Source organism: Emydura macquarii, unplaced genomic scaffold (assembly GCF_026122565.2).
Source record: "Emydura macquarii macquarii isolate MOO-44397 ecotype Brisbane River unplaced genomic scaffold, CSIRO-AGI_Emac_v2 contig_318, whole genome shotgun sequence".
Classification (NCBI taxonomy): Eukaryota; Metazoa; Chordata; order Testudines; family Chelidae; genus Emydura; species Emydura macquarii.
The window spans coordinates 3,992,596-4,019,400 of NW_027130455.1; the positions used below are offsets into that span (position 1 = coordinate 3,992,596).

The 26,805-nt window shown below is 40.6% G+C and overlaps 1 protein-coding gene across 3 annotated transcripts in view; it reads right to left on the minus strand.

The window, feature by feature from the left end:
- ARHGAP42 (Rho GTPase activating protein 42) overlaps positions 1-26,805 on the minus strand; it is a 272,863-nt gene that overhangs the window by 159,648 nt on the left and 86,410 nt on the right. For all 3 annotated transcript variants that reach the window (XM_067567915.1, XM_067567908.1, XM_067567923.1), the window contains exon 3: positions 21,275-21,336. In XM_067567915.1, coding sequence (XP_067424016.1) covers positions 21,275-21,336 — 62 coding nt within the window. The remainder of the gene's footprint in view (positions 1-21,274; positions 21,337-26,805) is intronic.

Sequence of the window (26,805 nt, forward strand, 5' to 3'; positions counted from 1 at the left end):
CAGTACTGCAGGCTACTTTCATCATCTGTTGGCTGTCATTTTTATCAATTTCAAGCCAGAGCCATGAAATTGACAGGAAAGCTGGATGGAGGGGGGGTTACAGCTAGAAGCAGGCTGATGTCCAGGCTTCCATCTCCTAGTTAGGCTGCAGCCGCCAGGCTCCCCGCTCAGAGCCAGGCTTCCCCTTCGGTTCCTGGCTCCCCGCTCTCAGCCCAGGTGCTGCCCAGAGGCTCCCAGCTTCCCACCTGGAGCATGGCAGCCACTGGGGCTCTTGCTTCCCAGCAGGGAACGGGGAGCTCAGAGGGCAGTCCGGCAGGGAGTGGAGAACCAGGCTGGCACAGCCCAGCTCTAAGAGAGGGCCTGGGCAGCTCCATGTGGGGAGTACAGTGCTGGGAGCCTCGGGGCAACACCTGGGCTCCCAGTGGGGAGTCAGAGACAGCAGGAAGCCGGGAGCCACAGGGCAGCAGCCAGGGCTCTGGAGGGGAACCACGCATGAAGTTGCGAACCCAAGCTCTCAGCCCCCCACACTGCCCCTCTTAAGTTGGAGGAAGAGTGCCTGGTGAGAATACGCACCCCAGACAGAAGACAGGCAGTGTGGACATGAACTACTGCAGTGGCTGTAAGTCACCCTAACCTAGGTTGACTTAAGTTTTTAGCGTAGACATGCCCTTAGTAGAAGATCAGTAAGTGGAAGCATTGAAGGCCAAAGTTTCTGCAAGCTGAAATAGCAACTAGCTGCTTCTGTACAAAGACAAGAATTAAAATTTCAAATAAACCCATCCTATCCACTAGCGAGTGAACTCCTTTCAAAAACATTCTGAAAAGTGACTGTCTTGCAGCAGAGGGGATCAGAGAAATGTATGTGAAATCAATTAACAAATTACATTTATAAATGAAGTAGCAAGCAGTTCCACTGTTACAACTGTTGCAACCATTTTGCACTTTTACTGAACTCTGTCTGGCAAGATTTCATCTCACTCTCACGGCTGATACTTTTCAAAAATTGAGAGCAGCAAGTAGCGTAATTTATGTGACCCTTTCCTCCTGTGTGAGCATAATGCAAGTTAAGCAGAAACATTGACAGATTTGGTTGTTAGCTTTTCTGTTTTACTGAAAGATTAAGTGATCTCTATTCTTATTTGCACTAAGTACTGATTATTAAATCAAGAGCAGCAAATAAAACTATTAATGCATCATGCTAGCCATTCAGGAAATTGGTGATGTTGTGGGACTCTATGCAGTAAGCTGTTAAACGACTTAATAAAATGCTTCATAGCCTGAAAAAGCAAAGTTTTTGGCAAGTGCTTTATGTTGCTACACTTTCTTTGTAATAAGTGGGAACAATCTGGTCAGAAGCATTAATGACCAGAGGGGTATTATCACCCATTCAGGTATTTATAATTGCAGACACCACAGATACACAAAGACTCCATGCAGTAAAAATCTGAAAATTGCATAATATTAATTGTATTATTTTATCAGTAAAAAATTTTGTTTATACAGCAGAACCTTCCTAATTTACATGAAGTAATTCACACCAAAATGACACTTCTTTTCCCCAATTCTCTGCAAAGCTTGAATGGCAAGTACAGTGCTACTGTGAAGTCACTTATTCCTAAGGTTTTATTATTACTGGCAAAATGTGCTACTGATTCACTATTATCATTATACACTAATATTACATTAAAATAAGTGTTATGATGCACCTTTAAAAATTGTTCATACACTCCCTAATTTGCAAAATTCAGTAATGTGCTCAGTGTTTTGAGGTCATTTGTGCAAATTAGCAGGGGTCTCCTATATTACGAAAGGACGCTGAATGGTTTGAAACCTTTTTTGAGAAATATGTTATTAATGTATTTCTATATATTATCTTATGCTGTTAAATTATTGCCCAAGCTCTTGTGGATGCTCACTAGTTTCCTTGTACAGACATCTGCAGAGGGCTATAAGCCTTTAGCTCTTTCCTCCTTGTGCCTCATAACCAGCAATCATGACCCAATTTTCTTGCATTATAGCATCTGACATGTCAAAAAATTGATCCTTGCTTCCCGTTAGAAGAGAAGGAAATCAAAGATGGAGAATGTAGTACATGCTCTAAAGCCGACGCTAGAATGGGCCCACTGATGAACAACATTTACGGTTGTTTCAGATGATCAGACATCTGTGAAGCCTCTCTCTCTCCCAGTGCCCACTTTTGCACTCTGTTACTGGTTGGTGCAAAAGCCTTAGGCCACAGTTTGACTCTAAGTTGAATTGCCCGGGGCCAGCTGCTGTCTAGTGGCTTTAATATTTCATTGTAAAATGAAGACAGCAGTTTCACCAGACCCCTTGTCAGCATGCTGTGTGTTGCAACTGGTTGTCCAGAAATGACTGCTTTAATTCATTTATTTTGGGACAAGGTTATACTGAAACCTTTTGACAGTAGCATATCTGGCTCACTATCCTGAATGATTTCAGAATGAGTCAGCCAAGCGAATAAGTCTGAGGTGTCAGATCACGTGGCCTTACAGCGCCCAATCCTGCCTTCCACTGAAGTCAAAAGGAAGTTTCGTCATCTACTTTTATGAAAGTAAATTGGACCCCTCAGATATAAAAGGAACAAAACGAGCCTATTGGCAGTCACGATATTCATAAAGAATTTAACTGCTGTTAAGACTGAAGGAGAACAAAAACTAGGAGAATGTGGAATCCTTTAAATACAGGGCAAAATACTTTTACAGCCACACATCTGGAGATGAACATTGAATTTTTTTTTGTAACTGCAATCCCATATCCTTGCAAGCCTCACATTAGAAATGACCAGAGTCCTGGAACTTAAATTACAAGAAAATTAAATTACCCAGGGAGAAGGTTAATCCACCTTGTGGTAGCTTGGTTATATCCATCATACTTTTCTTGTCAATAGAGACAAGTGCAAGTCTACATCAGAGTATATTGTGCAAATGTAGATCACATTCCAAACATGCAAGCTACACTGAGGCACCCTCTGGCAAAAATGGTTGATAAAAAAAGTAATGATTTCATACTGTACACACATTCGTTGGCTGAGCACATTGTAGTGTTGAGTACTGTAAACCAATGAGCTTTCTTCCTCATCAGGCCAGTCTGTGGGGTAGTAGTGGAATACCAGAGTGGAGGGGTGATATACTTAGGGTTTGTCTACACTGAAGAGTGTTGTCGACGCAAGTTACCAGCGATTATCAAAGAATGCTAGAATTACAATGCTTGTGCCAGTTCACACAGCACTCGCTGAGCTGCTGAAGCACATCCACAGTTGGCGCTCTAGCACTGACAGCGAGAGCAGCGCACGGCGGGCAGGTATCCCGCTGTGCAACCCGCCACTTTGCGCCGTTAGGAGTTGTGGGAAGGCCAAGAGGAACACGGTGCATCATGGGTGTGGGTTCAACGTCCCATGATGCATTGATTTCCGTCCCATCATTCATGGGTTTCTGACTGCGTTTCGCTGCATTTTTCAATGGCCCATTTTCCTGCGCACCTGCCATCTCTATCAAAGCATAGATCCTGCATTGCTCTCCACTGTTAGTGTTCTGAACACATTGCAGCTGGTCCAGATATAAGGGCTATTAGAGGGGCTCAATGAGGGGCCATCTGAATCAGGGAGGCCTTCAGGAACCATTTTGGTAAGGAGCCCCAATACGGTGTCTTCCTAAACAGCACTGTGCCATGCTATGACTGCTAGCCAACTTGCCCTGTGCATCAAGGTAAGCTGCAACCAAAAGACAAATACAGATTGCATATTCTTCACAGCGTATGTCTTTATTAAATAACAATTATTCACAACCCACAAAAAGCTGGGCTGGAGGGGAAAAAGCGGTGAGGGGCAGTGTGAGCTAAGTGAGCTATGAGTAAGTCCAGCTATCGTTCTGGAAGCTGTCTGAAGGGGTGGAGTGAACGGGGTACCGAGACAGGCTGGGAGTCTGGTAGGAATGTGTGTCTCGAGTTTGGGGAGGGCATGGAAAGCAGCTCTGTACTGGCTGCAAAGGGGGAAAAGTGGGCGAGCATGCATGAATTCATTCTGCAGCATTATTAATGACTTTAGCAGCTCCGTTTCCTCCTCCATGGCTTTTATCATGCGCTCGTCACCTCTATCACTTGCTCCTGGATTTCTCTCCTTTCCTGCCTATCAATTTTCTGATTTTTGGACAATGTGTCTCCATGCCCTTTTTTCTTTTTTTTTTCCGCCTCAGAGGACTGGAGGGCTTCTTGGAGCATCTCATCTTTGCTTCTCCGTGGTCGTTTTCTTATCAGCAGCATGCGCTCAGCAGGTGTGTAGGGGTTTCCACTCGGGCACATCCGTAGATGCACAATAAACAATGAATAGAAGCATGATTGTCAGTGCACTAATAGCATTGACTCATTACTGTAAAATACACCTCTTTCTCACTGTCTCCTGGTAAGCGCACAGCTTGACAATTGCTAAGGGCATAGTGAGTTGTGCCCGGGGGGAGAAGTGGAGCACTCTGGCTGGGGAAAAGATTCTGAGTTGTTTGGGGTATTGATTCAGATAGAGAGGGACCAAATTTCAAATTGTGCCATTGTTTTCCATAGGCAGGGGCCATAGATTGCTGATTGGTGCAGGAAATTTTCCTACACTGGGAGGGAATGGGGAGGAAAGCAACTCTGTCAAAGAATCTCCAGCAGAGGATGAGCAAGTACCTCCAGGAAAGTTTCCTAGAGATCTCTCTGGAGGATTCCTGTGAATTCTCAGTGCGCATTAACACACTTTTCTGCCGCCCTGCCTAGCTGCAGAGGGGAATGGGAAGCACATGCAAACACAGATACTCTTGTGCATTTCTATTCCTTCAACCAGCTGTATAATGCAATAAAGCAAAGGACAGCTGTACCTCATGTAACCAAGAAGCATTAGCTAAAAAAAAAAAAATCACTTACCAGAGCTCCCTCCTCCTGCATCCTGCACACCAGAGCTGGAGGGGCTGGGGCAAACTTGAACCCTCTGGGGTCGAGAAGAGGTCCTGGCTCCCCACGTCACCAAATTACTGAGTCCCCTGCTTTGCATCATCCTACAACTCAACCTCCTCATCCATGACTTCTTTTTCTGGGTTGTCAGATGTCTGCTGTCTCTGGGCCCGCGGAGGTATCTATGGGTCTCTTGGCAGTGGAAGTGCGGTCACCACTAAGGATGGCTTCCAGCTCCTTATAGAAGCGGCAGGTCTTTGGCTCTGCACCAGAGTGAAGGTTTGACCCCATAGCCTTTTGGTACCCTGTCGTAGCTCCTTTATTTTTGCACAGCACTGGAGTGTGTCCTGTTCATAGCCCTTCTCCGCCATGCCATGAGAAGTCTGACTATAGGTATCAAAGTTCCTTCAGCTGAAGTGGAGCTGGGGACTGCACAGCCTCCTCTCCCCAATGCTGAGCAGATCCAGAAGCTCTGGTGTGCTCGAAGCAGGAGAGTGTTTGGTGTGTGGCGCCGCCATGGTCAGCTGGGAAGAAGAGATGTGAGCACTCCACGCTGATCAATCAGGAAGTGGAATTTTAAGAATTCCTGGACTTTAAAGAGGGAGGGGCAGTTGGCTGCAGGGCAGTGGACAAACTCATAACCAGAGAGGTCCACACGGGCATTGTGAGACATTGTGCATGGGTATTGTGAAGGCATTCCTGGAGGCCATTTACCACGACATAACCAAGCGCAGTATCTACACTGACACTAAAAGTTTGGCGCAAAAAGCTCTACACTTCTCGTCAAGGTGGTTTTATTTCGTTGCAAAATCAGGGAAGTTGGGTCAGCGGGGGCGAGGGGTGGATTGTAGCGTGTACACCACCACTGTTTTGGCGCAAAAAGCTGGCTTTGGTCAACAAAAGTCTGTAGTGTAGACCTGCCCTCTGGACTGTGTTTATAAGGGAAGTAGACAATAACCGTTCATATAAAAATATACATTTACATATACTTGGAAAACGTAATTCATGGTTGTTAAAAAAAAAAAAAAAAAAAAAAAAAACCACACTAGCCACCACCATAACCAGGTTTCAGGAAAGAAAATATGGACAAAGTGCCAAAGTATTTCAATGACTCCCATTTCTTTTCTGTTGATTTTATCAGAATGATAAAAATGTTTGCCTAACCAATCCCTAATTAGTGTCGTTACAATGTTGCGGTAAAATTATCTTCTGCTAACCCACTGGGAACCTAGGCTGTGACTTTCAGCCCTTGGTGCCAACATATGAGCACCTACATGAATGTGGGAAATTTTCCGTAAGTGCAAAGCACATCCAGCTTCCACTGAAGTCAATGGGAATGGTGGGTGCTCAGCACCTCCAAAAATTGGATGCCTAGATACAGATTTTATCATTTTTATTCCCATAAATGTTCAGTTTTTTGTGATTTTTTTTTTTTTTTTTTTTAACTTTTTCCATAAATATTCTGGAATATACAATTTTACAGAAAGAGCATAGTTAGAGCAAATCTGGATCAACAGATTTCAAATGATATGAGCAAATGTCAGTATTTGCTATTTAAAGAGAAAGATCAGACGTTCCACTTTAGTCCATACAGTATCATTACTTTAAAAAGGAATTTGAAATGAGTTCACCATCATATTGGAGTGTAGGTTAACAATATTCTGTTAACACCTTGTGGAGTCAGGTACCCATAATTTGGCTGTCAATTTTTTTTGGGGGGAGGGCCTTGTTTCTTTCTTTCACTTTTGAGAGAATTCACAAATGTCTTTGTTTAATGCCTTCCTGACTACAAACAGGTTAATGTAACCCATCCGTGAAACTTAATGACAACAGTCAATGAGCTATTTACTTTTTCTGCTCTCTAGATTGTCTGCATTGTCTTTTAAATCCTCCATGATATTAAAAAATATCCACCTGCACATGCAGATTTATTTAACTCAGTGGAGTAGAAAGACAGCAAGGATTGCTCTGAGCCCAAGATGCTGCCAGCCAAAGGCTGAGGGACAGAGAAGTACATTGTTTACTCTACTCTACTCTCTCTTCCCCCACCTCCAACACAGGTGATATTGTTAAGTAGTGATCTACAGGGCAAACTTAGCACTCCAAGGGAAGCCTGCACAAAGAGATTTGCACAGCATTTGTTAATTCCTTTGAGTTACAAACAGTAGAACAACATGAGAAATGCTCTGTGACTAAGCATCTGAGTTAAACAGTCACCAATTAACATGCGCTGAAACATTTATTTTACTGTCCCTAAATTTTCCATTTTCAGTTTGCTGCTGCTTTTTGTCCTGCCAAGGGTTGGGGGAGTAAAGCTGGAGATATTAACTGATGAGATATAGGACATTAGCTAGATCTTTCTGCATATTGGGGCTGTTTCATTTAGGCTATGGTTAAGGCACAGCAGGGATCTATACACCGCTGCTTCCTGGCTCTCCCCTTGTTAGGAAGGGTCTCCAGGGTTGTCAATCATACTAAAAACAAACACACTGATTATTCTTACATATTTTGATATGAATGTTAGTTAAATGAATGTAATAGTTGGATTTACAAATAGTATAAGCCAGATATAACCATAAACCAAGAGTCACTGTTAGGGTTACAAGAATCTTGGGAAGCTGTCCAGTGTGTTCCAGAATTCTTCAGGAACAGAATTTGCAGTAAAATTCTTTCTTTGCTTCAGAAATATACTATCTAGCCTTATACTTACAAAGAAAGCCTTCCAGATGTGAAATGTTTTAGAACTAATGCATTATGTTTGCAGGAGCGTGTGAACCCTTTGAAACAATTATCTTTCCCTGTTTCACTTCACTAAGGTGTTGAATAGATCTGGTCATAAAAACATCGTCAGAATGACTTTCTGACCAAAAAATGTCCTTTTTGCAAAACCAGTGTTTTTTTTTTTTTTTAAGAGTAAATTTCAGTTCTTTAAAAAAAACCCAAACCAACTACACCACACTAGGAAAGTCAAAATGACAGGTTTCCTGGCTGCTTAGTTGGAAAGCTAGCCAATTTCACAATGGGAAGTGAAACTGACAAAAACTTTCCAGGATGGCTGCAGTAGAGAGAGCCCAACCCTGTACACTGGCCCTTAGGCCAGGGACCTCAATCTTTCAGGCGCAGCCTCTCCATCCTTGGGCTTCCAGGCTCCCTGTTGCACAGGTGAGCTTGAACGTCCTTCCTGTTATCAGGGCTTAGATCCCAGCTCCACTGCAGGGAGCCTAGAAGCCCAGAGAACACCTGCTGCAGAGTTAAAAGCTTTTGTCAATTTCACCTCTGTTAACAGACTCAGCAGCTGGGGTTGGAGAAGGAGATTTCCTTTCAGAAATACCATATGTCTCTGTTTCAAAAAAAAATCCCCTCCCCCGATTTCTGGTTTGCAGAAAAGTTTGTAACATTTGGATTAGTTCCAATCAAACAAAATCAAATTTCAAAAACCACTGCATTTCCTGCAACTGAAAATCCTGCATTTTGGCCACCTCTGGAGTTGGCTCCGCAGCCTAATGCTGACATTTTGAATAGGAACATTTATCTGTGCTTACCTGAAGTAATGAGGTCAATGGATCCATTGCAAAGAGTACTTCAGTCTGTTGAACAAGAGCTTTCAGTCACTAGTAGGAGAAGAATGCTTGCCTTCGCCCACCCCCAACATTTTTTCCAGTTGAGAAAAATTCCACAGCCAAGAATTCCATTCTACTTTCCTAAATTACAGATGAGGTAATATATTCTCTAAGGAAAAAGCACAACAATTTTTCCTATTGCAGAGCATGGGAAATCCCCCTATTTTGTATCCAAAGTGGGCATGATAGTTAAGATAGTTAAGTCCAAAGCAGACTGTGAAGAATTACTAAGGAATCTCACAAAACTTGGTGACTGTGCAACAAAATGGCAGATGAAATTCAGTGCTGATAAATACAAAGGAATGCACATTGGAAAACATAATCCCAACTCTACATATAAAATGAGGGGGTTTAAATTAGCTGTTACCGCTCAAGAAAGATCTTGGAGCCATTGTAGATAGCTCTCTGAAAACATCCATTCAATGTGCAGTGGCAGTCAAAAAACTTTGGGAATCATTAGGAAAGGGATAGATAATAAGACAGAAAATATCATATTGCCTCTTTATAAATCCATGGTACACCCACATCTTGAATACTGAATGCAGATCTGGTGGCCCCATCTCAAAAAAGATGTATTGGAATTGGAAAAGATACAGAAAAGGGCAACTAAAATGATGAGGGGTATGGAAAAGCTGCCATATGAGAAGAGATTAATAAGACTGGGTCTTTTCAGCTTGGAAAAGAGATGGGTAAGGGGGATATGATAGAGGTCTATAAAATCATGACTGGTATGGAGAAAGTAAATAAGGAAGAGTTATTTACTCCTTTTCATAACACAAAAACTAGGTGTCACCAAATGAAATTAATAGGCATCAGGTTTAAAATGAACAAAAGGAAGTATTTCTTCACACAATGCACAGTCAACCTGTGGAACTCCTTGCCAGAGGATGTTGTGAAGGCCAAAACTATAACAGGGTTCAAAAAAGAAGTAGATACATTCATGGAGGATAGGTCCATCAATGGCTATAAGCCATGATCTGCGGGGATTGCTGTATTCCAGAAGCTGGGAATGCCCAACCGGATGGATCACTTTTTTGCTTTGAACAAGGGGTTGGGACTAGATTAATACCTGAGGTCCCTTCCAACCCTAATATTCTATGATTCTATGATTACCTGTTCTACTCATTCCCTCTGAAGCACCTGGCACTGGCCAGTGACGCAAGACAGGATATTGGGCTAGATGGACCAGTGGTCTGACCCAGTATTGCCATTCTTATGATCTTTATTGGATGGATGGACTTTATTACTCTTTAAAAAAAAAAGGGAAATTTTCTGGTAAACACAAATAAATTTTCCTTTTCATTGTGCTAATGTCCAGAGATCTGGTACAAAGAGATTTTCATAGGATAGGAAGCAAGACTATACTTTACATATAGACATTCAAAGTGAGGTGTATTATACAGCCTCCATCGTCCCTCTCCAATGAGGTATAAATTAGACTTCTTCCAAAAAATGATTTTGGCTAATGACCAACATGTAGAAATTGGTGAACCTACGTATTGTTGGGCATGTGGTTGCCTAGCAGATCTCAGTACAGGCAACATGACTATCTGCCCTGTGACTCTCAGTGCTCCTTAAACCACTGTGCTTCGATACTAATCAAGGAAGACCAGTCTCCCTACAAGGCTAATGGAGAGCCAAAATGTTAGTCAAAATTTAAAATAAAATTTGATGCAAGAAATAGAAATCAGATAGGGGGTATATATATACATCCAAGGGTAAGGAACAACTATGGGGAGGGTAGGTGTTAGCAAAGTCCATTCAGTTAGAATAGATGAGACCTATTCTCAACCGTTGATCAGAAGGTGAGAATGTGTGACAGTGACAATTCCTTCTTGTAATGAGATAACCATTCCAAGTCCCTATTCAGACCCAGTTTGATTGTGTCAAGTTTGCATATGAGTTCCAGCTCTGCAGTTTCTCGCTGAAGTCTGTTTTTGAATGCTTTTTTGTAGAAGTTTGGCAACTTTCAAGTCAGCTACAGAGTGTTCTGGGAGACTGAAGTGTTCTCCAACTGGTTTATGGATGTTACCATTTTTTATGTCTGCCCTCCCCATTGTTGTTCCTTACCCTTGGATGTATATATATACCCCCTATCTGATTTCTATTTCTTGCATCTGACGAAGTGGATTGCAGCCCACGAAAGCTTATGCCTGTAGAAATAAAATTTGTTAATCTTTAAAGTGCTACAGGACTCTCATTATTTTTGCTGTATACAGACTAACACGGCTACCCCTCTGGAACTTTTCAAAATAAAGTTTGGAATTTCTCTGCAGCCAGGAGGTCTGGTTAAGCTGCCAGCCATGGTGAAGCACCAAAAACTGGAGGGAATTCAGGAAGTGAGGCATTTTCTCTTGCTACCAGTGACTGACAAGGTCTGCTGTTCCCAAGCTGCACGCAGGCTGACATACTCCATTGCAACAGCTTTGTAGACCTTCGCATGGGGAAGAAATATCAATATTAAACTATTTCACTGAGATACTTTGAGCAAAAGAATCCAACTGCTGTGCTACTGTCCTGTATCTGACCTGACCAAACCAGGAGTCACGCTCCCCCCAACCAATTCAAAAATCTGCAGCAGCACACTAAAAATGAAAAAAATTAGGGGCACAGTAAAATAAATTTAATATCAAACTAACAGAATAATTCAGTACTGACTTACTATTCACTTTTATGGTGTGGCTCAATAAAAACCTCAATTATTTAGATGAAGCTATATTTCAGAATTTCCAATCTGCTATAGAAACTCAGGGATCCTTGCTATAGAATTTAGGTTCAACTAGCTGCACAGCACACAGTGCCTTGACTCTGAGTAGAAGGTATATATAACTTGTTTAGGTCTTTAATGAAGTTTTAACTATGAAATCTGATTTCACTATGTGCTCTTCCTTAAGCGCTTTTATAAATCCAATGATCTGATAGAAATAAAATTATTTCCCTCGAGAGCAATCGTTTTGTTCCTGCTGTTGCAGCGTCACATGTAGCTGTAAGTTTGTAAGCCAGTTCCTGGCAATCTAGAGCGGATTTCATGATATACAGCCAGTAGAATGAGCAATGAGCACAGAAATCAATACTATAATATTTGGAAGAATTACCATAGACTGTAATATCTTAGTTACTTTCAGGAATATATTTTTTAGAACCCAATGCCAGACTATGAGCTTTACAGTCTCAGGGTGCTAGTAGGTGGTATTTTATGATTTTCCCCTCTTAGTGCTGAGGAACACAAGCAACACCTATGGAAAGAACAGTAAATAACCTTCTGACAGAAACTACAAATACAGGGCTCACTTTATTATTCTGGGACATGCTGTACCCTGTGGTCCCTGCTGTTATGCACCAAAGCGCGGACAATCGGTTTTAATAATTTATTTACTTTCTCAAGTGTGGTTCCTGATGTTGATGAATAAACTTCGGTCTTTCCCCTTGCAAGGGTGGAGATGCCAGCAGTCCTCTTGCATCAGGATGGTTACAGTAAATAATCAGAACATTCACAGTTGATTTTTTTTTAAACAGCCAAAACAGATGCCCTGACGCATGAAGATTATCAATCAGTCACTAAAGGACAGGCGTTAGGAACAAACTTCACCCTTTGGATAGATTATTCCATAATTGTCCACCACAGCGTTTCTTGCAGCTTTCCCTGAAGTATCTCATGCTGGCCATTGGCAAAGACAGGATCCCTAACTAGATGAATGACAGGTCTGATTCAGTAGGCAGGGCAAGGCCTGTCTTCTATTCTGTGATGTCTAACATCAAAGAGGGAAGCAATAACTCTCTCTCTCTCTCTCTCACACACACACACACACACACACACACACACACACACACACACACACACACACACACACACACACACACACACACACACACACACACACACACACACACACACACACACACACACACACACTCCAGACACCCATCAGCATTTCAAGATGCCACACAATACATGGGTAAATGGCAAGGAATTTCACAATTAAGGGAGATCTTCTGCAGTGCAGCATCTGGTAACCTTTCAGAAATCATCAGGGGTTTACACTGACAACACAATATAATCTAATCACTGCTTCAACTGTCAGGGGAATTCAGGAATGAGGGGTTGCATGCAGAAATCAGCAGCATGAACCAACCCATCTATTCTTGTGTAAACATAGCATTCATCCTACAAAAGGAAAAAAGAATTAGAAATGTACTGGGAGTAATAAAACACTATTGGTTATAAAGTGCAATAATATCAAATGAGAAGGGAAGCATAAATAATGAATGAATATCTTACATCCATAATGTATATTATTTATATAACAGAAATACACTATAGACATGATCGGTAAAGTTCAAATGAGTGGAAAGAAATTATTTAAAACAAGATCCCCAGAAATAGACAAAGTAGTCACATGAAACTAAATTATTGCATCTCTAGCATTCCCTAATGATTCTTTAGGAATTGGTGGCCATTATTTCACAATTCCCACGTGCAACGCGGCTGACGTCAGTGGAAAAATAGTAGGGATAAATTAGGCCTCTTATTACTAGGGATGGGCAACTTGCAGAACCTAATGTCCTTGGAAATAATCAAGATTCTTCCCCATATACCGGGATCATTAACTTAACAACCAAAAACAGGACTGATACTCTGATAAGGATGTATACTATGGAAAGTGACCATTTTGTTTTTTCTTTTTCTGAGCCTGCTAATTAGTCTTCCTGGAAGCAAATGAAAGACTAAAGAAGACGAAGGAAACTTAAGGAGGGTAGTTACGACTCTATTAAACTAATGCCAATTAAAATAGCTAATCTTCGAATGACAGAATCTCTCCCATCAGTAAAATATATGGGTTTCTTTAATCCTAAACTCCAATATTTCAAACTGAGCATATTTCCTAATAATTTTGTTCTTCATGCCTTGTTTCATTAGCTGGTTGAAGAAAAGAAATGGGCCAGTAAATCATTATTTTTTATTTTTGACTGTGCAATGAGTAAAATGGAAGGCTGATCAAGTGTCCCTCTGCATCATACTGTTTTCTTGAAGATTAAGAAGTCAGTAATATAAACCTTCAGCCACAACAACACTCCAACACACCAGTTATTTCTTTGCATTCATATAGACATACCAGTTATTTTCCTTATGAGGCGTTTAACAGACAATTATCAAAGTACCTCAGACAAGCTGTATATATGTGATATGAATGCATGACTTTCAACATGAAAGTCTGATTCACACACGTTTGTTAGTACTATCCATTTCATAGTAGAGGTAGTATATACAATGCAAAAGAAAATTAAAACATTAGCAAGTTAAATGTTTGTGTAAAGCTAACATCTGTCATTCTATAGCCCTATAATCCAGCATTTAGTGATGCAATATTGTCTTTTAATGGATGTCACATGTTATAGAATTAAAAGGAAGCTGTAAAACATCAAGTTTCTCCATAAAAAGTCATAACACTGGACTACTGTAGTCCCAAGGATGTTCTATAATATAACTATGTCACAGATACGATTTTATTCTTTTTATACAGGACATCTTTTTGGTCTCCCACTGACTAACCATGTTTACGCAAAGGCACACAAAAAAGGGGAACTCTTGAAAAGTGTTGGGCCCAAACTGAAATTGGTGAGTCAGTTGGCTCAGCCTCTTCTACAATCACTCTTCTGCAGATTAGCTGGCTTGCTGTGTTCTGTGAACACTTTCTAGCAGAGGCACAAAAACTATAAAACCTCAATATAAAGTACCTTGCTTCATTAGAAGCTGGCAAATTAAAAAGGAAGGTCTGAAGTTTCACAATTAGACTGTAGGCTTGTTAGGCAGGGAGGCTCTTACAAGTGTCTAGCACAATTGGACCATGATACTGATTGGGACCTCCAGAAGCTACCACAACAATTACAGTATGGGTTCAGGCATCATCAAGAAAACTAAAGAAATGCAAATCAATATTTTAAAAGAATGATGACATACTCTTGATTTTTTTAAATTTCTAATTATCTATATAGCAATAATGATTAACCTTATGAATCAAGGAATTTATTCATTAGAATAACTCTGCTACAAATTAATAGGCTTCAGCTTTCTCAGGTATGGGCAAGATTGTATTTGCATTAACTAGCCATTTAGGAGGGAAAGGAAGGGACTAGGGAGACTGTGTGTGTGTATGTATATATATTTATTTATTTTAATCTATTGTATATGAGTCTAGGCACTCAGGAAATGAAAGCCCCAAATCCGCAAAGCACTTAAGCATGTGCATAAGTAGCATCAGGGCCACTGTCTATCCTATGACATGAAGTTAGTTAGTAGCCTAAGTACAACCCCTCGTGGAAAGCATTTCCATCACAAAAACCACCATCACCACACTGCCACCAACTGTGGTACCACTGGTGGCATTCTAAACAGAGAGGACAATGGCAGGAAAAATAAACTACCTTTCATCTCTAACGTTTGTCCCTGCAGGCACAGAGTTACCATACTGGAAATGGTAGTGAGGGGATCTATGCAAAATTGCTGTTTATGCAGTGTTTATTACAGTAATCCTTCTATCTTATCTGAGTGCCACATCCCTTAATGAAATTATTCAAATTTAGTGTTTGTCTCTATTGTGTGGGGATATATTAAGGACTTTAACCCCCAACATTTTAAATTATCTCCCAAAGACAGGGTATGAACTGTTTAAAAATAAGAGCTTTCCCAATGATGGTGAATTATCCTCTCATCCCACTTTTACTAGCCAGATAATTGTAGGCCTTTTACATATTGTGGACAGGGGTGACTTACTATATATGCATTCAGTTTCAAGAGAACAAACAGAATTGTGGTACAGCAAGTGTAGTCAAGAACAGTACAAAAACAGTTGAATAATACTCTATCACCAAGAAATGTAGTGTGATTCCTTTAAATTAATAATTGTCTGTAGTATTATCTGCAATTCAACTCTATTGCTGAGAGTGATGGTGGTTAGTCACTTTAAATACACACTATTGAATAAAAAAAATTAGGAACTTAATATATTACTTGAATTGTTGGTTTTAATTATGACATTTAGGTTATTTAATTCCCTTGCTAAATTTTATATTTATTAAATTAAGAAGCATGTACAGAACATTTCTATATAAGGGGAAAATTAAGAGACCAAGGCCATGTTCCTGAATTAGAACCTGCTGGCACGGCTTTTGAATCCACACAAGGACTTCTGGTATCATAGTAACAGAATCCATTGAAGAATAAGGGCCAAATATTTAACTCTCTCTCTATTCCATTAACTTTAGCCTGCAAAGAACAATAAAAAAATACAATTTTGTTTTTTATGCAGTGTCCTTCCTATATCACATGAAACACTTTATGGAGAGAGCCAATCATAAACTAGAGAGACAAGGAATGTTCTAAGGCAAAAAGAAGTGACTCATTTGGAAAGGAGGATAAAAACCAGTGAAGGCAGCTTTATATACTATGAAAGATTAACCAGCTTTAAAAATAAAACCTGCATCTCTCTTTATTGTTCTCGCTTCCCCTACAGAATCACCTTATAATCTTCAACTTAATTTGGAAAGTTATTCATCCAAAACCGGGTTTAAAGAAGTAATTCAACATGTAGTGAACTGATAAACTGATAAACTCTGAACAATCACCTTTTTATTCTTCCTCCGAGTTTGCTCTGTGACAAACAGAAAGAAAAAATGTACTTTGCACTGCAACTGTGTATTAAATTTAACATTACATAATACACTATTTTAAAATAGAAATTCTGATTCACAGCAGATGAAACCCGGGCCAATTTTATTCTCATTTACTCATGAGAATGAGAGAACCCATTGCGAATCTCTTCCTGGATTAATAATTTCCTGATTTAAATTGGAGGCTTTTTCAAGATTGCACAATTATTTCTAGGAGGAAGGAAAACAAAGAGACAACGTAGCAGGATGTTTCTTGAGAAGGTTAATCTTTTATAGTATATAAAAATCCCTTCACTGAATTTTAAACTTCTCTCCAGACTGTGCCACTTTTCCTTAAAAGTGACGTAAATTGAGTTCTCCTTAGTTTATCATTAACTTCAGTGTAAGTAGAGTAGAATTTGATCTCATGTGTGTAGGGTTTTAAAAAAAATCTATTCACTTGTTTTAAACTCTGTATTCAACCTGTAATCTGAACAAAGTCTACTGTAGACCTAACAGCCTGCAAAGAAAGAAGTTTTGCATTTATGTTACCACAGAGGGAAGCTATTGTCTGAGTATGGGGCTATGCATCATGTAAACTCACTTACCATATCCTGTGGTTACTTAAATTATTAGTACATCAGTTAGCCTGTATGTATAGAACCCAGTTCAGAAAACATTTAAGCATATGCTCAAATTCACCTCTCTTCAGAAGAAAGTAAATCTCCACAACCAAGCCTACTGATTAAGTCCACTTGAGCATAAAATCTATATCGGTACTTATAGACCTCCATCACCATAGCATCTGAACACCACACAATTCCTAATAAATTTTATCATCACCACCATAATCCTTCCGTGAAGCAGAAAATATTTCCATTTTACAGCCTGGGAAATGAAGAACTGCTGCAATGTTTGGATTGCAAACAAGACACGGTTCCTTTTATTCCACACCCATCCCAAAACAAAACCTATATTCACTTAATGTTCCTAACAATACAACGGCATTAAGCAGTGTGACTATGCTCTAATTTTTAAATAAAATCAAAAGTATAAGAGACATTAATTTGGCTTTTAAAAACAAAATATAGGTTGTCATGCAGTGTCATGTGGTACCGCTGTATAGTATTTTGTAAGCGGAGGTTACTTACGTGTATGGGGGAGGTTCTTTGAGATGTGTGGTCCCTAACTTCATTCCACTGAGGGCTGATGCATGCATACCATGTGTCCGGAGCCGAGAATTTGAAAGTAGTGTCCATTGGTCTGCACATGCACCCTGGTTTCATCTGAGGTGATAAATGGCAGGGTGGACCAATCATGTCTCCAGTTCCTTCCCCACCACAAATCCAACAGATCCATAGCAGAGGGGAAGGAGGGCAGGAGGTAGAATACAGATAGGGACCACACATCTCAAAGAACCTCCAGTTACAGGTAAGTAACCTCCTCTTCTTTGAGTGATGGCGCTATTGTATTGCACTGAGGGTGATTAACAAGCAGTACCTAAGTTGCAGGAGGATGCGAGGATGAAGTTGAAACAGTTGAACAGAGGAGTGCCATCCTGCGGGAGCCATCTGCCAGGGGGTACTGTACTAAGGTTAATGCACAACAAAGATGTGCACTGAACTCCACATGGCCACTCTACATATGTCCCAGAGTAACATGTCGTGGAGGGAGGCCATGGTCAAAGCCTGGGCTCTCGTGGAATGAGCCTGCACCCAGTGGATGGAGGCAGGCCAGATTGTGAATAGCAGTATGATGCAACCCAAAATCCACTTGGAGATGTTCTGGGTGGCGATTGCCTTACCCTTGAGTCTTTCTGCTACTGCAACTAACAGTCTGGGGGACTTCCTGATGTGTCTTGTCTTCTGCAAGGAGAAGACCAAGGATGCTGTAGTCACTTCCTCATCCAGTGAAGAAGACAGGAATTGCTGCAGTTCTGGCGGCATCTTTGGAAACAGGCCGATGGGGTCCTCTTCCAGCATCAGATCTGAGGGTCTACTCAAAGACACACTTAATGGGGAGGCAAGTGAAGTTTCCCTTGCAGACGAAACGGGTTCCGAGGGGGTATATTGGGACCCAGGCCCCCATAAGGCCAGTATGCTGGATCCGGAGGATGATGTGCCAGACCCCGTGGCGTGGGGAACCAGAGGCCCAGCTGCACTGGAGGACATTGCCATGATCTGGATGGTCTTCTGGGGTACCCAGGCTGCTATTAGGGAATGGATGGTCCTTGCCTGTCGTCCAACTCTTCCGAAGATGAGAAGGCGGACTCCAGTTCCATCGGCGGTACCGTCAAAGCTGGTGGAAGTGTGTAGAGCAGGAGTGGAGGAGTCTCACAACAGTGGCATGTCATGAGGGGGAGAAATAGTCTCCCAACGAGTGTGGAGATCTTGGTTCCTCTTAAGTCAAAAGCATTCTGGGGCTCGGGTGCTTTTCCTGATCTTTCTGGTGTTAGAGGTACCCCCTCCTTACACGGAACCAGTAGCATAGCAGTGGATTTCCCTGGAGCAGGGTGGTCCCACACTTTATAGGGCACCAATGTCAACGGTACCTGAGGTTCAGTACCCGGGACTGCTGGAACCCCTTGCTTCTGGGACTTCTCACATTTATGTGTTTATAGTATGCTCCCTCTCTATGACTTGAACTTGTGGAAGGACCATCCCCTTTCCTTGCTTTCGAGGAAGACAATGTCATGCTTATGGACATGCTTCCTTACCCCCCAAGTGGACTCGGTAACCAGAGGCTCACTCCTGGCTGTTTCAGGCCAATGTACAGAGGGAAGGACTGGCAGATACTGCACCTGGATGCAATGTGGGCTTCTCCCAAGCAGTAGAGGCAGCAGTAGAGTGCATGTTTGTCACTGACCAAAAAGGAACGCAGGTAGGAGGCACAGATTTTAAAGCCCAGGGTCTTAGGCACAGTCCAGTACTCGCATGTGAGTACCCGGGAGCGGGAGCAGGGTAACGGGCATGGAAATTAACTTTCTATCCTATCTATCCAAACTATCTATCCTAATCATTAAACTACTATAAAACAGCTAAAAACACTATACATTGTAAAATTCTAAAACTATGTACAACAGTGTTTTAAAGGTGCATCAGAGATTAGGACACTGAAAGTTCTGACCTGGGCCATGCGGTGGTCAGAAGGAATTGGAGACGCAGTCAGTCCACCCTGCCCTTTATCACCTTAATTAAACCATGAGGTGAACCAGGGTGCATGCGCAGACCAACAGACACTACTTTCAAATTCTCAGGACGCATGTTGTACATGTGTAAACCCTCAGTGGAATAAAATAGAGATCACTCAGAAGAAATATACACTTAATTAAACAAAATAATTTAACTATGTTTCCTTCATTTTAAAAACATTAAGTTTACATTAGGACAACAACTGAATCCTAAATGATTTGTGAGTTAGTGTTTATATACCCTGCTTTTCTAAACCGCTAAAAGAAATGTGCAACAGTGTTCAAAAGTTATTTTGAAAAAACTGAACTATGTGGAGATAATTTTCAAAGTGAAGCACAAGAATTTGGCCACACAAACCCATTAATATTGTTGGGAGTTATGCATGAGAGTTTAGCTGCGCAACTTTGAAAACCAAGGAGTGCTGCTCATAATTAGAGCTGGTTGGAAATATTTTGACAGAATGTTTATTCATCAGAAAATGCTATTTCACTGAAATGGAAAAACTTTTCACAGGAAAGGGCCAATTTCAACTTTGATGAGGAAAGTATCTTGGGTCCAGTGGCCAGGGCACTCCTCTGGGACAAGGGAGTTTCAGGTTCGAGTCTCTGCTCCAGTGAATACTTTAAATTATTTATACAAAGAGGAACTAACAGGAGACTGAGGGGGACACACCCAGAACAGCCAATAACCTGATGGATGGAGCACTCAGCTGGGATATGGAAGACATTTGAGTCCTGGCTCCCAATCAGACAGAATTTTTTCAACCTGAATCTTCCACATTCCAGGTGAATGCCTCACAACCGGGCTATTGTCTGCGGTCCCGCTCTCAAAAACAATTCAAAAGCTATCTGTTTTGTCCCAATACAAAACGGAATTGTTTTTTTTTTTTTAAATCTCCAAAATTTTTGCAAGATGGGAAAACCATTTCCTGGCTGGCTCTCTTCAGTATGTTCCTGAGTTTTGAAACACAGTGTTATCACGTCTCTCAGGATCTTCAAGTGAGAAAGGTGTGGAGATGCTGACCTTACTGCCAATGTGATTTTTAAGTTCAGCTCTTTCCTTAAATTAATTATGTAAACATATTTGTGCATTTGAAGCACTCTAAAAAGGGGATATATAATCTCTCTCAGGCCTTGTATTAAAAAAAATGCATTGTTTATTTTCACAAATCTTCCAGGATTTCTATAAAAAATTTAATAAAACTCAACACAGCATCAAGAAGAAAAAGACTAGATTATACCAAAAATAATGGAGTATGAACTTCAAGGGCTGATCCTCAGCTGGTGTATAAGTTGTTATAGCTCCACTGAAGTCAACAGAGCTGTAACAATTTACATCATTAGGTGATCTGCCCTTCTGTTATCCAGGGACAGGTCTAAAAGCATCATTTGCAAAAGAAACACTTTCTAAAAAAATTAACATGTTGTGTTCACCTGAACTTCTATTCCCCTCTTCTCTGCTGCTGTTTCTTTCAATATCCATTTTGGATGGGCTGTGTTCACATCATAGCAAAGAAGGTATTTTTAAAGTAGTAACCTTACTATGCTGATGCTTGTAATGAAACATTTTGTTTTGCCTCTTTCAACCAAGTAAGGCTTGAGACCAGCTAATTTCCTGATACTGGCAGCCTACACAGCAAAATTACCCCATATTTAACAGCTGCACTACAGTATTGTTATTACCAAACCAAATTAAATTAGTATTTTAAGCAAAGTGCTTTATTAATGTGGCTGCAAATACATATTGTATAGGATATATTTTACAAGTACAGAGGAGCTCAGAATGTCCTGTCAAGATGCATGAACAAATTTTTGTATTTTCAAAGATTACAAAAAAGAAAGAAAAAACCACAGTATATTATTATACCAGACTTACAAGTCGTCTTCTCTCTTCTTCTACAGCAATCAGTAGCCGGGCAAACTCTTTCAGTGACTGGGCTGTGGAAAAGAAAGATCAAATTAATATTAATATCAGGCAATTCTAATAATTTGATTGGAGTCATGGCACCTTTTAACAAGTAGAGCTACAAACTGGGAGAGAGAGGTACAAGGTAAAGGCAAGAGCAAAGGAGAAGGCCAAGGATCCTCTTATGCCAAAAGCTAGACTGCCACTCTCTCTATGTCCTGAAAGGGATTACCTCCAGCAAGGTATGATTTTGAATCAGACATATGTACAAAACAAGACAAAAGAATCTTTAAACACAAACAGACAAAATCCTGAAATGAGGAAAAATTATTTACAACAGGAAACAGAATTCTAAACTTGCTTATAAATATATGTAACTTTACACACACAACAAAGGAAGACATCTTACCAAAGAAAAATTCTGTGTGCCCTGTGTAAATGTGCAATAGATAGATATTCCACTGGAGCATGAAAAACATTCAGTGAAGACTACGGAAGTCAGAGTGCAAACTCAAGTCTGAAAGAAGCCCATAGTTGGATCCATCTACTTATGCTTACAGATCATTGTCCTCCTAGGTTTTTGTCTTGGTAGGTGTCCTTCGTCAGGATTTGCCTTGTCACAAAAGGAGAGAAAAAGGATGGTACTTAAAAGGTACCAGCAAGAGGGCTAGGTACGTTCAAGGAAAGGTGGGACCCAGAATGAGGACATGTTTATAACTACCAAAGGTCAATTAAGTGTCTTGACTGAGGAGAAGAGAGGGATTTTATTGTTTTTGCTCTTCAGTGTAGACTGTGCCGTTGGGTAATTTTAGGCAATCTCTTTTGGGAATAAAAAAAGTTAAAGTTGGAATGAAAATTAAGAACCTTGACATGCCACCTGTGTATTTAGATCATTAAAAAGTCTACTCAAAATTAACAGAAATCAGAAGCTTATTTTGGAGGCAACTGGAAATATGAAAAGCATTAAGCTGTATAACAGAACAACAAGAAAAACATTCCAATACTTTGGGCAACTGTCTATCTAGGAAAGGGTCCAACTATTGATACTGTTTTTTGGCAGGAGACTAGTGTAATCAGAGAAGATACACTTACATCCATTTGTGACACTACTGAGCTAGAAAACAGATATTTTTACACCATAAGCATGTCGCAACTGGAATCTTTGATAATATGCTGCAAACTCTATATGGTGTAAGTCATTTCTATTTTCTGTTTTAATCAATTAAGTCTTTGTCTTTAACTCCTTCCAGATGACTTACTACCAGCAATATACTGACTTCCAAAACATTTGTTTACACAACAATTGGCACACCTTCAGAGAAGAGATCTTTAGACAATTATGTTGGATTGGCTGCAAGGTTAAGAAAACAAGGGTTTTGCAAGCAAGTGGTGAGAAAACTTTTAGAAAATCCATTTCCTATTTTCTGAGGGCATAATGGGTCATTAAGGATTTGCCACCACAATTCCATGGACAGCACTGAACAATCAGGATATGTATATAATAGTTGGTTGGTTGGGGCGGAGGGCGGGGTTAGCTTCCTTTGAAGCATCCAGTATTGGTTGCTGCCAAAGACATGGTGGTGAACTAGATGGACTAATGGTTTGTCCTAGAAAGGTAAATCCTAAGTCCCTATACTCAAAGGATCTGAAAATAAAGATGAAAGTAACATAATTCATCTCTTCCCTACAGTACCTTTTCTATACTTTGTGCAAGTGTAATGAAGGGCAGTATATGGCTGGATCATTTATTATTTCTTATAATAAATTTAGTAACTGGGAAGAACTACAGTTCCCATGGTCAGTTTGCAGAAGTTCCAATTAAAAACCTTCTTACTTGTAAACTGAGCACAGGAGTCAGTAAGGCATAGAAACATGGAACCCCAAATGCATTTTTGAGAGTCAGAAGCAAAATTGACCTTTAAGCCTATAGAAAAGATATCCTTTTGACTGATCTGGGAATCTCAGAAACATGCATATGAACATTCTGCAAATGACCTCTAAAGATTGATATGGAAATGATACAAAACAGTCCTAGCCTGAGATCTGGAAACCCAGTTAGGGGATTTAGACACACAATTTGGTTAAATCCCCTAGGCACCTTTGAAAATATCATCCTTCATGAATAAAAAGATGCTTGTTGAAAGGTTCTACAGGATTGATTCTTTCGAATAATCAAAGGCACTATTGGTGAAGTCAGTCAATGGGAGCTGTGTGTAGGGAATGACTAAAGAACTCTTTTCTTTAAACAGTTTGTCCTTCTCTCATCCCCATTCTATCCAAATGTTCTGAAATAATCGTTTACCTTTTAGCCCCAAGATGCCATCTCACTGGTATACCTGGAGTAAACGAATAGTTGTAAACTCCCACCACGCTGCAAACGTGATTATTGACACACATCTGTTTCCTACTCAAGCTCATCCTCAATGCCCATCTCTCCTGCTGCTTTCTCCCCACCGCTTTGGCTGACCTCATTAGCATCCCTCCCCCCCTGCTTCACCAGCCACCTCTCTCCTGTTATTGCTCCAGCACTTCAGCTCCTGCACTCACCCATCTGACCTGTCTTCAACTACCTCTCCAGTTCCTTATGCCAGATGCTCAACAACCATCTCTTGTCTGCTTTCTAGTGTTTGACAGTCACTGTTTTCCTCGCACACAGGCCAAAAATTTCCCCTAATTAAAAAAAAAAAAAAAAAAGCTAATTGCTAGATAATAGTCATTAAACTCTTCACTCCAAACAGACCACATTCATCATGTAATTATTTTTAAAAAATTAGAAACATGCCTCATAACCAGGCAAGCAAATTACTGAGGGTCAGTATTCTCATACTTATATTCCCAATAAGTTGGCATAATAACAGTTTTTCCTGTAAAACAGACAGGGTGGAACCTTTTTATTCCTGGCACTGCATGCTGAAGTGATTCTCTATCCATTACTAAATAATATCCTATTTTGTTTAAGGACATGAAACAGTGTTTGAATTTTATTACATATTCAGGAAACTAGGATATATTTTATAAAACAGTTAAATTTCTAGTTCAGTCACCAAGATAAATTGTTTCCAGATTATTTCACTGTAATAACTAGTCAGTTTTAACCAAAAGATAAGTTACTGTTGCCACATGTTAAAATCTTACTTTGCTTTCTATTTTTATTTTATTTTATTTTTACTTCGCCAGTGACAGAATTTATGTCAACTGAATCATATACAGGACCCACTATACCGAGCAATCTATGTATCTAAGCATTTATGGCCAGATCCAAACCTTCTGAAGTCAATGAAAGTCTTTCCACTGACTTCAGTTGGTTTTTAGGTTTGGCCCCATATAGCATGCTTCACCCCAGTATCCAAACACCTCATACAATGAGCATCCTCTCACTAAAAAGATTCATGACACGTCTGTTTTAAAATGTGGTCCAGACGATGAAAACGTTTGAGAGTCTCGGATATACAGGAGTACACGTTTTATCAGTTGAGCCGAGGCATTCAATATACAGAAGCAAAACGTTCTGGCTTCCCTATTGCCTCAGAACAACTCTTATCTCGCGTATGAAACAAAATTTTTTTTTTAAAAGTAACAAGGGGGGGGAGGGGGGAAGAAAGAAAGCCTGACCTCTCAGCTTTTCATAAGATGGCATCATAATCAATAGGAGAGAGAATGAATGAAAAAGCTATTCCTATAACCAAGGTAGGTGAAAAAGTCATACTTACTTAGAGGCCCCAATTCAGGAAAGCACTTAGGAATGTGCTTAAGTCTATGCCTATTCAACTTAAACAGCATCTTAAGTTCTTTTCTGACTAAGGATGATTTCCTGAATTGACATCTAAGTGAAGATGGCTCAAACTGGCTACATCAGAAAGAATTTTACAGCCAACTGCTTTATAATTACTGTCAGACATTGAATAGATTTCCAAAAAGAAGAGCATTCTAACAGTTAAAAGCACTTTAAAAACATTTTCCCCAACAGCACTGCTCAGAAACTGACTAGTATAGGGAATACAACTCCAAAAAGTATGACTTTGTTATAATCATCTGCTCTTAACAGAGTCCCTTCATTCTGAGCAGCAGAACACTGAGCTTCTGTAAAAATACTAGTTTCAATACAAGCACTTCAGTAGAGATATACTAGCAAAGAACTGAGATCTAGATTCTGAAATGATGTACAAGATTTGGGCAAAATGTTCCAAAAGCATGTATAGACCAGCGCCAAAGGAGCAAGCACCAATGCAGAAGGGAAGATGTGGAGTTTTCTTCACATGCTCCCTATTTCCAGGAGAAAGTGGTGAAGACAACCCAACAACCCCATCAAATATGGACAGAATTCCATCCAAATCTACTGGTAATAGGAGAGAAACAGGGTAAAAGAGGTACATTTGGGAGGGACAAAAATGTGAACTCTAGCTAGGAAAAATAGAGATGAAATAGGTGAAAGTTAGTGAAGTTCAAGGCATTGGCAGTGAAAGTGAGAGAATAAAGAGAGCAGCAGGATGCAGAAGCTGAGGAGGAGGAGAAATCTCAGGAAGCCATGGGAAGAAAGGGAAGACAATAAGAGAAGAATGTTGAAGTTGGGAAGATGCATAAAAGCCACTACAGAGATAACGAAGGAATTTTTGGAGTTTTTTTAAAAGCTAGACTTACAGTAAGTTTACTTTGCAAATCAACCCAGGTGCCATGATCTGTCCCTTTTAGGTTAGCAATGCCCTATTTCTGCTCACTTACATCCTTCAACTTTTTTTCTTAGAAGTTTGGCACAAGAACCACGACCATCAAACAAGAACGGTTCTCTCTTTGCCCCATAGCCACAGCTGAGGGACCCACTGGAACTGCCTAAGAAAACAGTGGCATTGACCCCTCTCTGGGTATTTGGAATTCAAAATGAACAACTTGGAATATATTCTTCATCAGTTCATAACTCTGAAATAAACCAATTTTTTGACCGAAAGCTGGGCAGTCTCTCTTTAATCCACATTTGCTATAGATTCTAATACAGTAGAATATCACTAATTTATGACAAGGGCTGTCCATAAATTAAATAACATTTTTGGGGTAATTTTCAAGATCTACCCATCCCTTGTAACACTGAAACAAACACACAAAATTAAGGATCCACCCACTAATGCAGTGGCCCAAACTGTGGGGTGCGGTCCCTAGAGGGGCACAGAGGAATGGTTGAGGCAGCGTGGCAGGGCCTGGGTCAGCCCGGGCGGGGGGAGGGTTGGGAGGAAGTGCCACCCAGCCCCTTGGGCCTGGCCTCATCCCCTGGATCATGACCGCAGCTCCAGCTCCAGCCCTGGCCCCACTTCCAGCCCCGCTCCCAGCCTGACCACAGCTTCTGCACGGGGTGGGGGGGGAGAGGGTGTAGACAGATTCCACTATGGGCAAGAGAGAGCACGACAGAAAAACTTTGGGGACCACTGCAGTAATGTGTCATATAATTTATGGACAGCCCCATAACGACTGTAGATTACTAGCCAAATATAAAGTAAGAAAACAAAAATAAT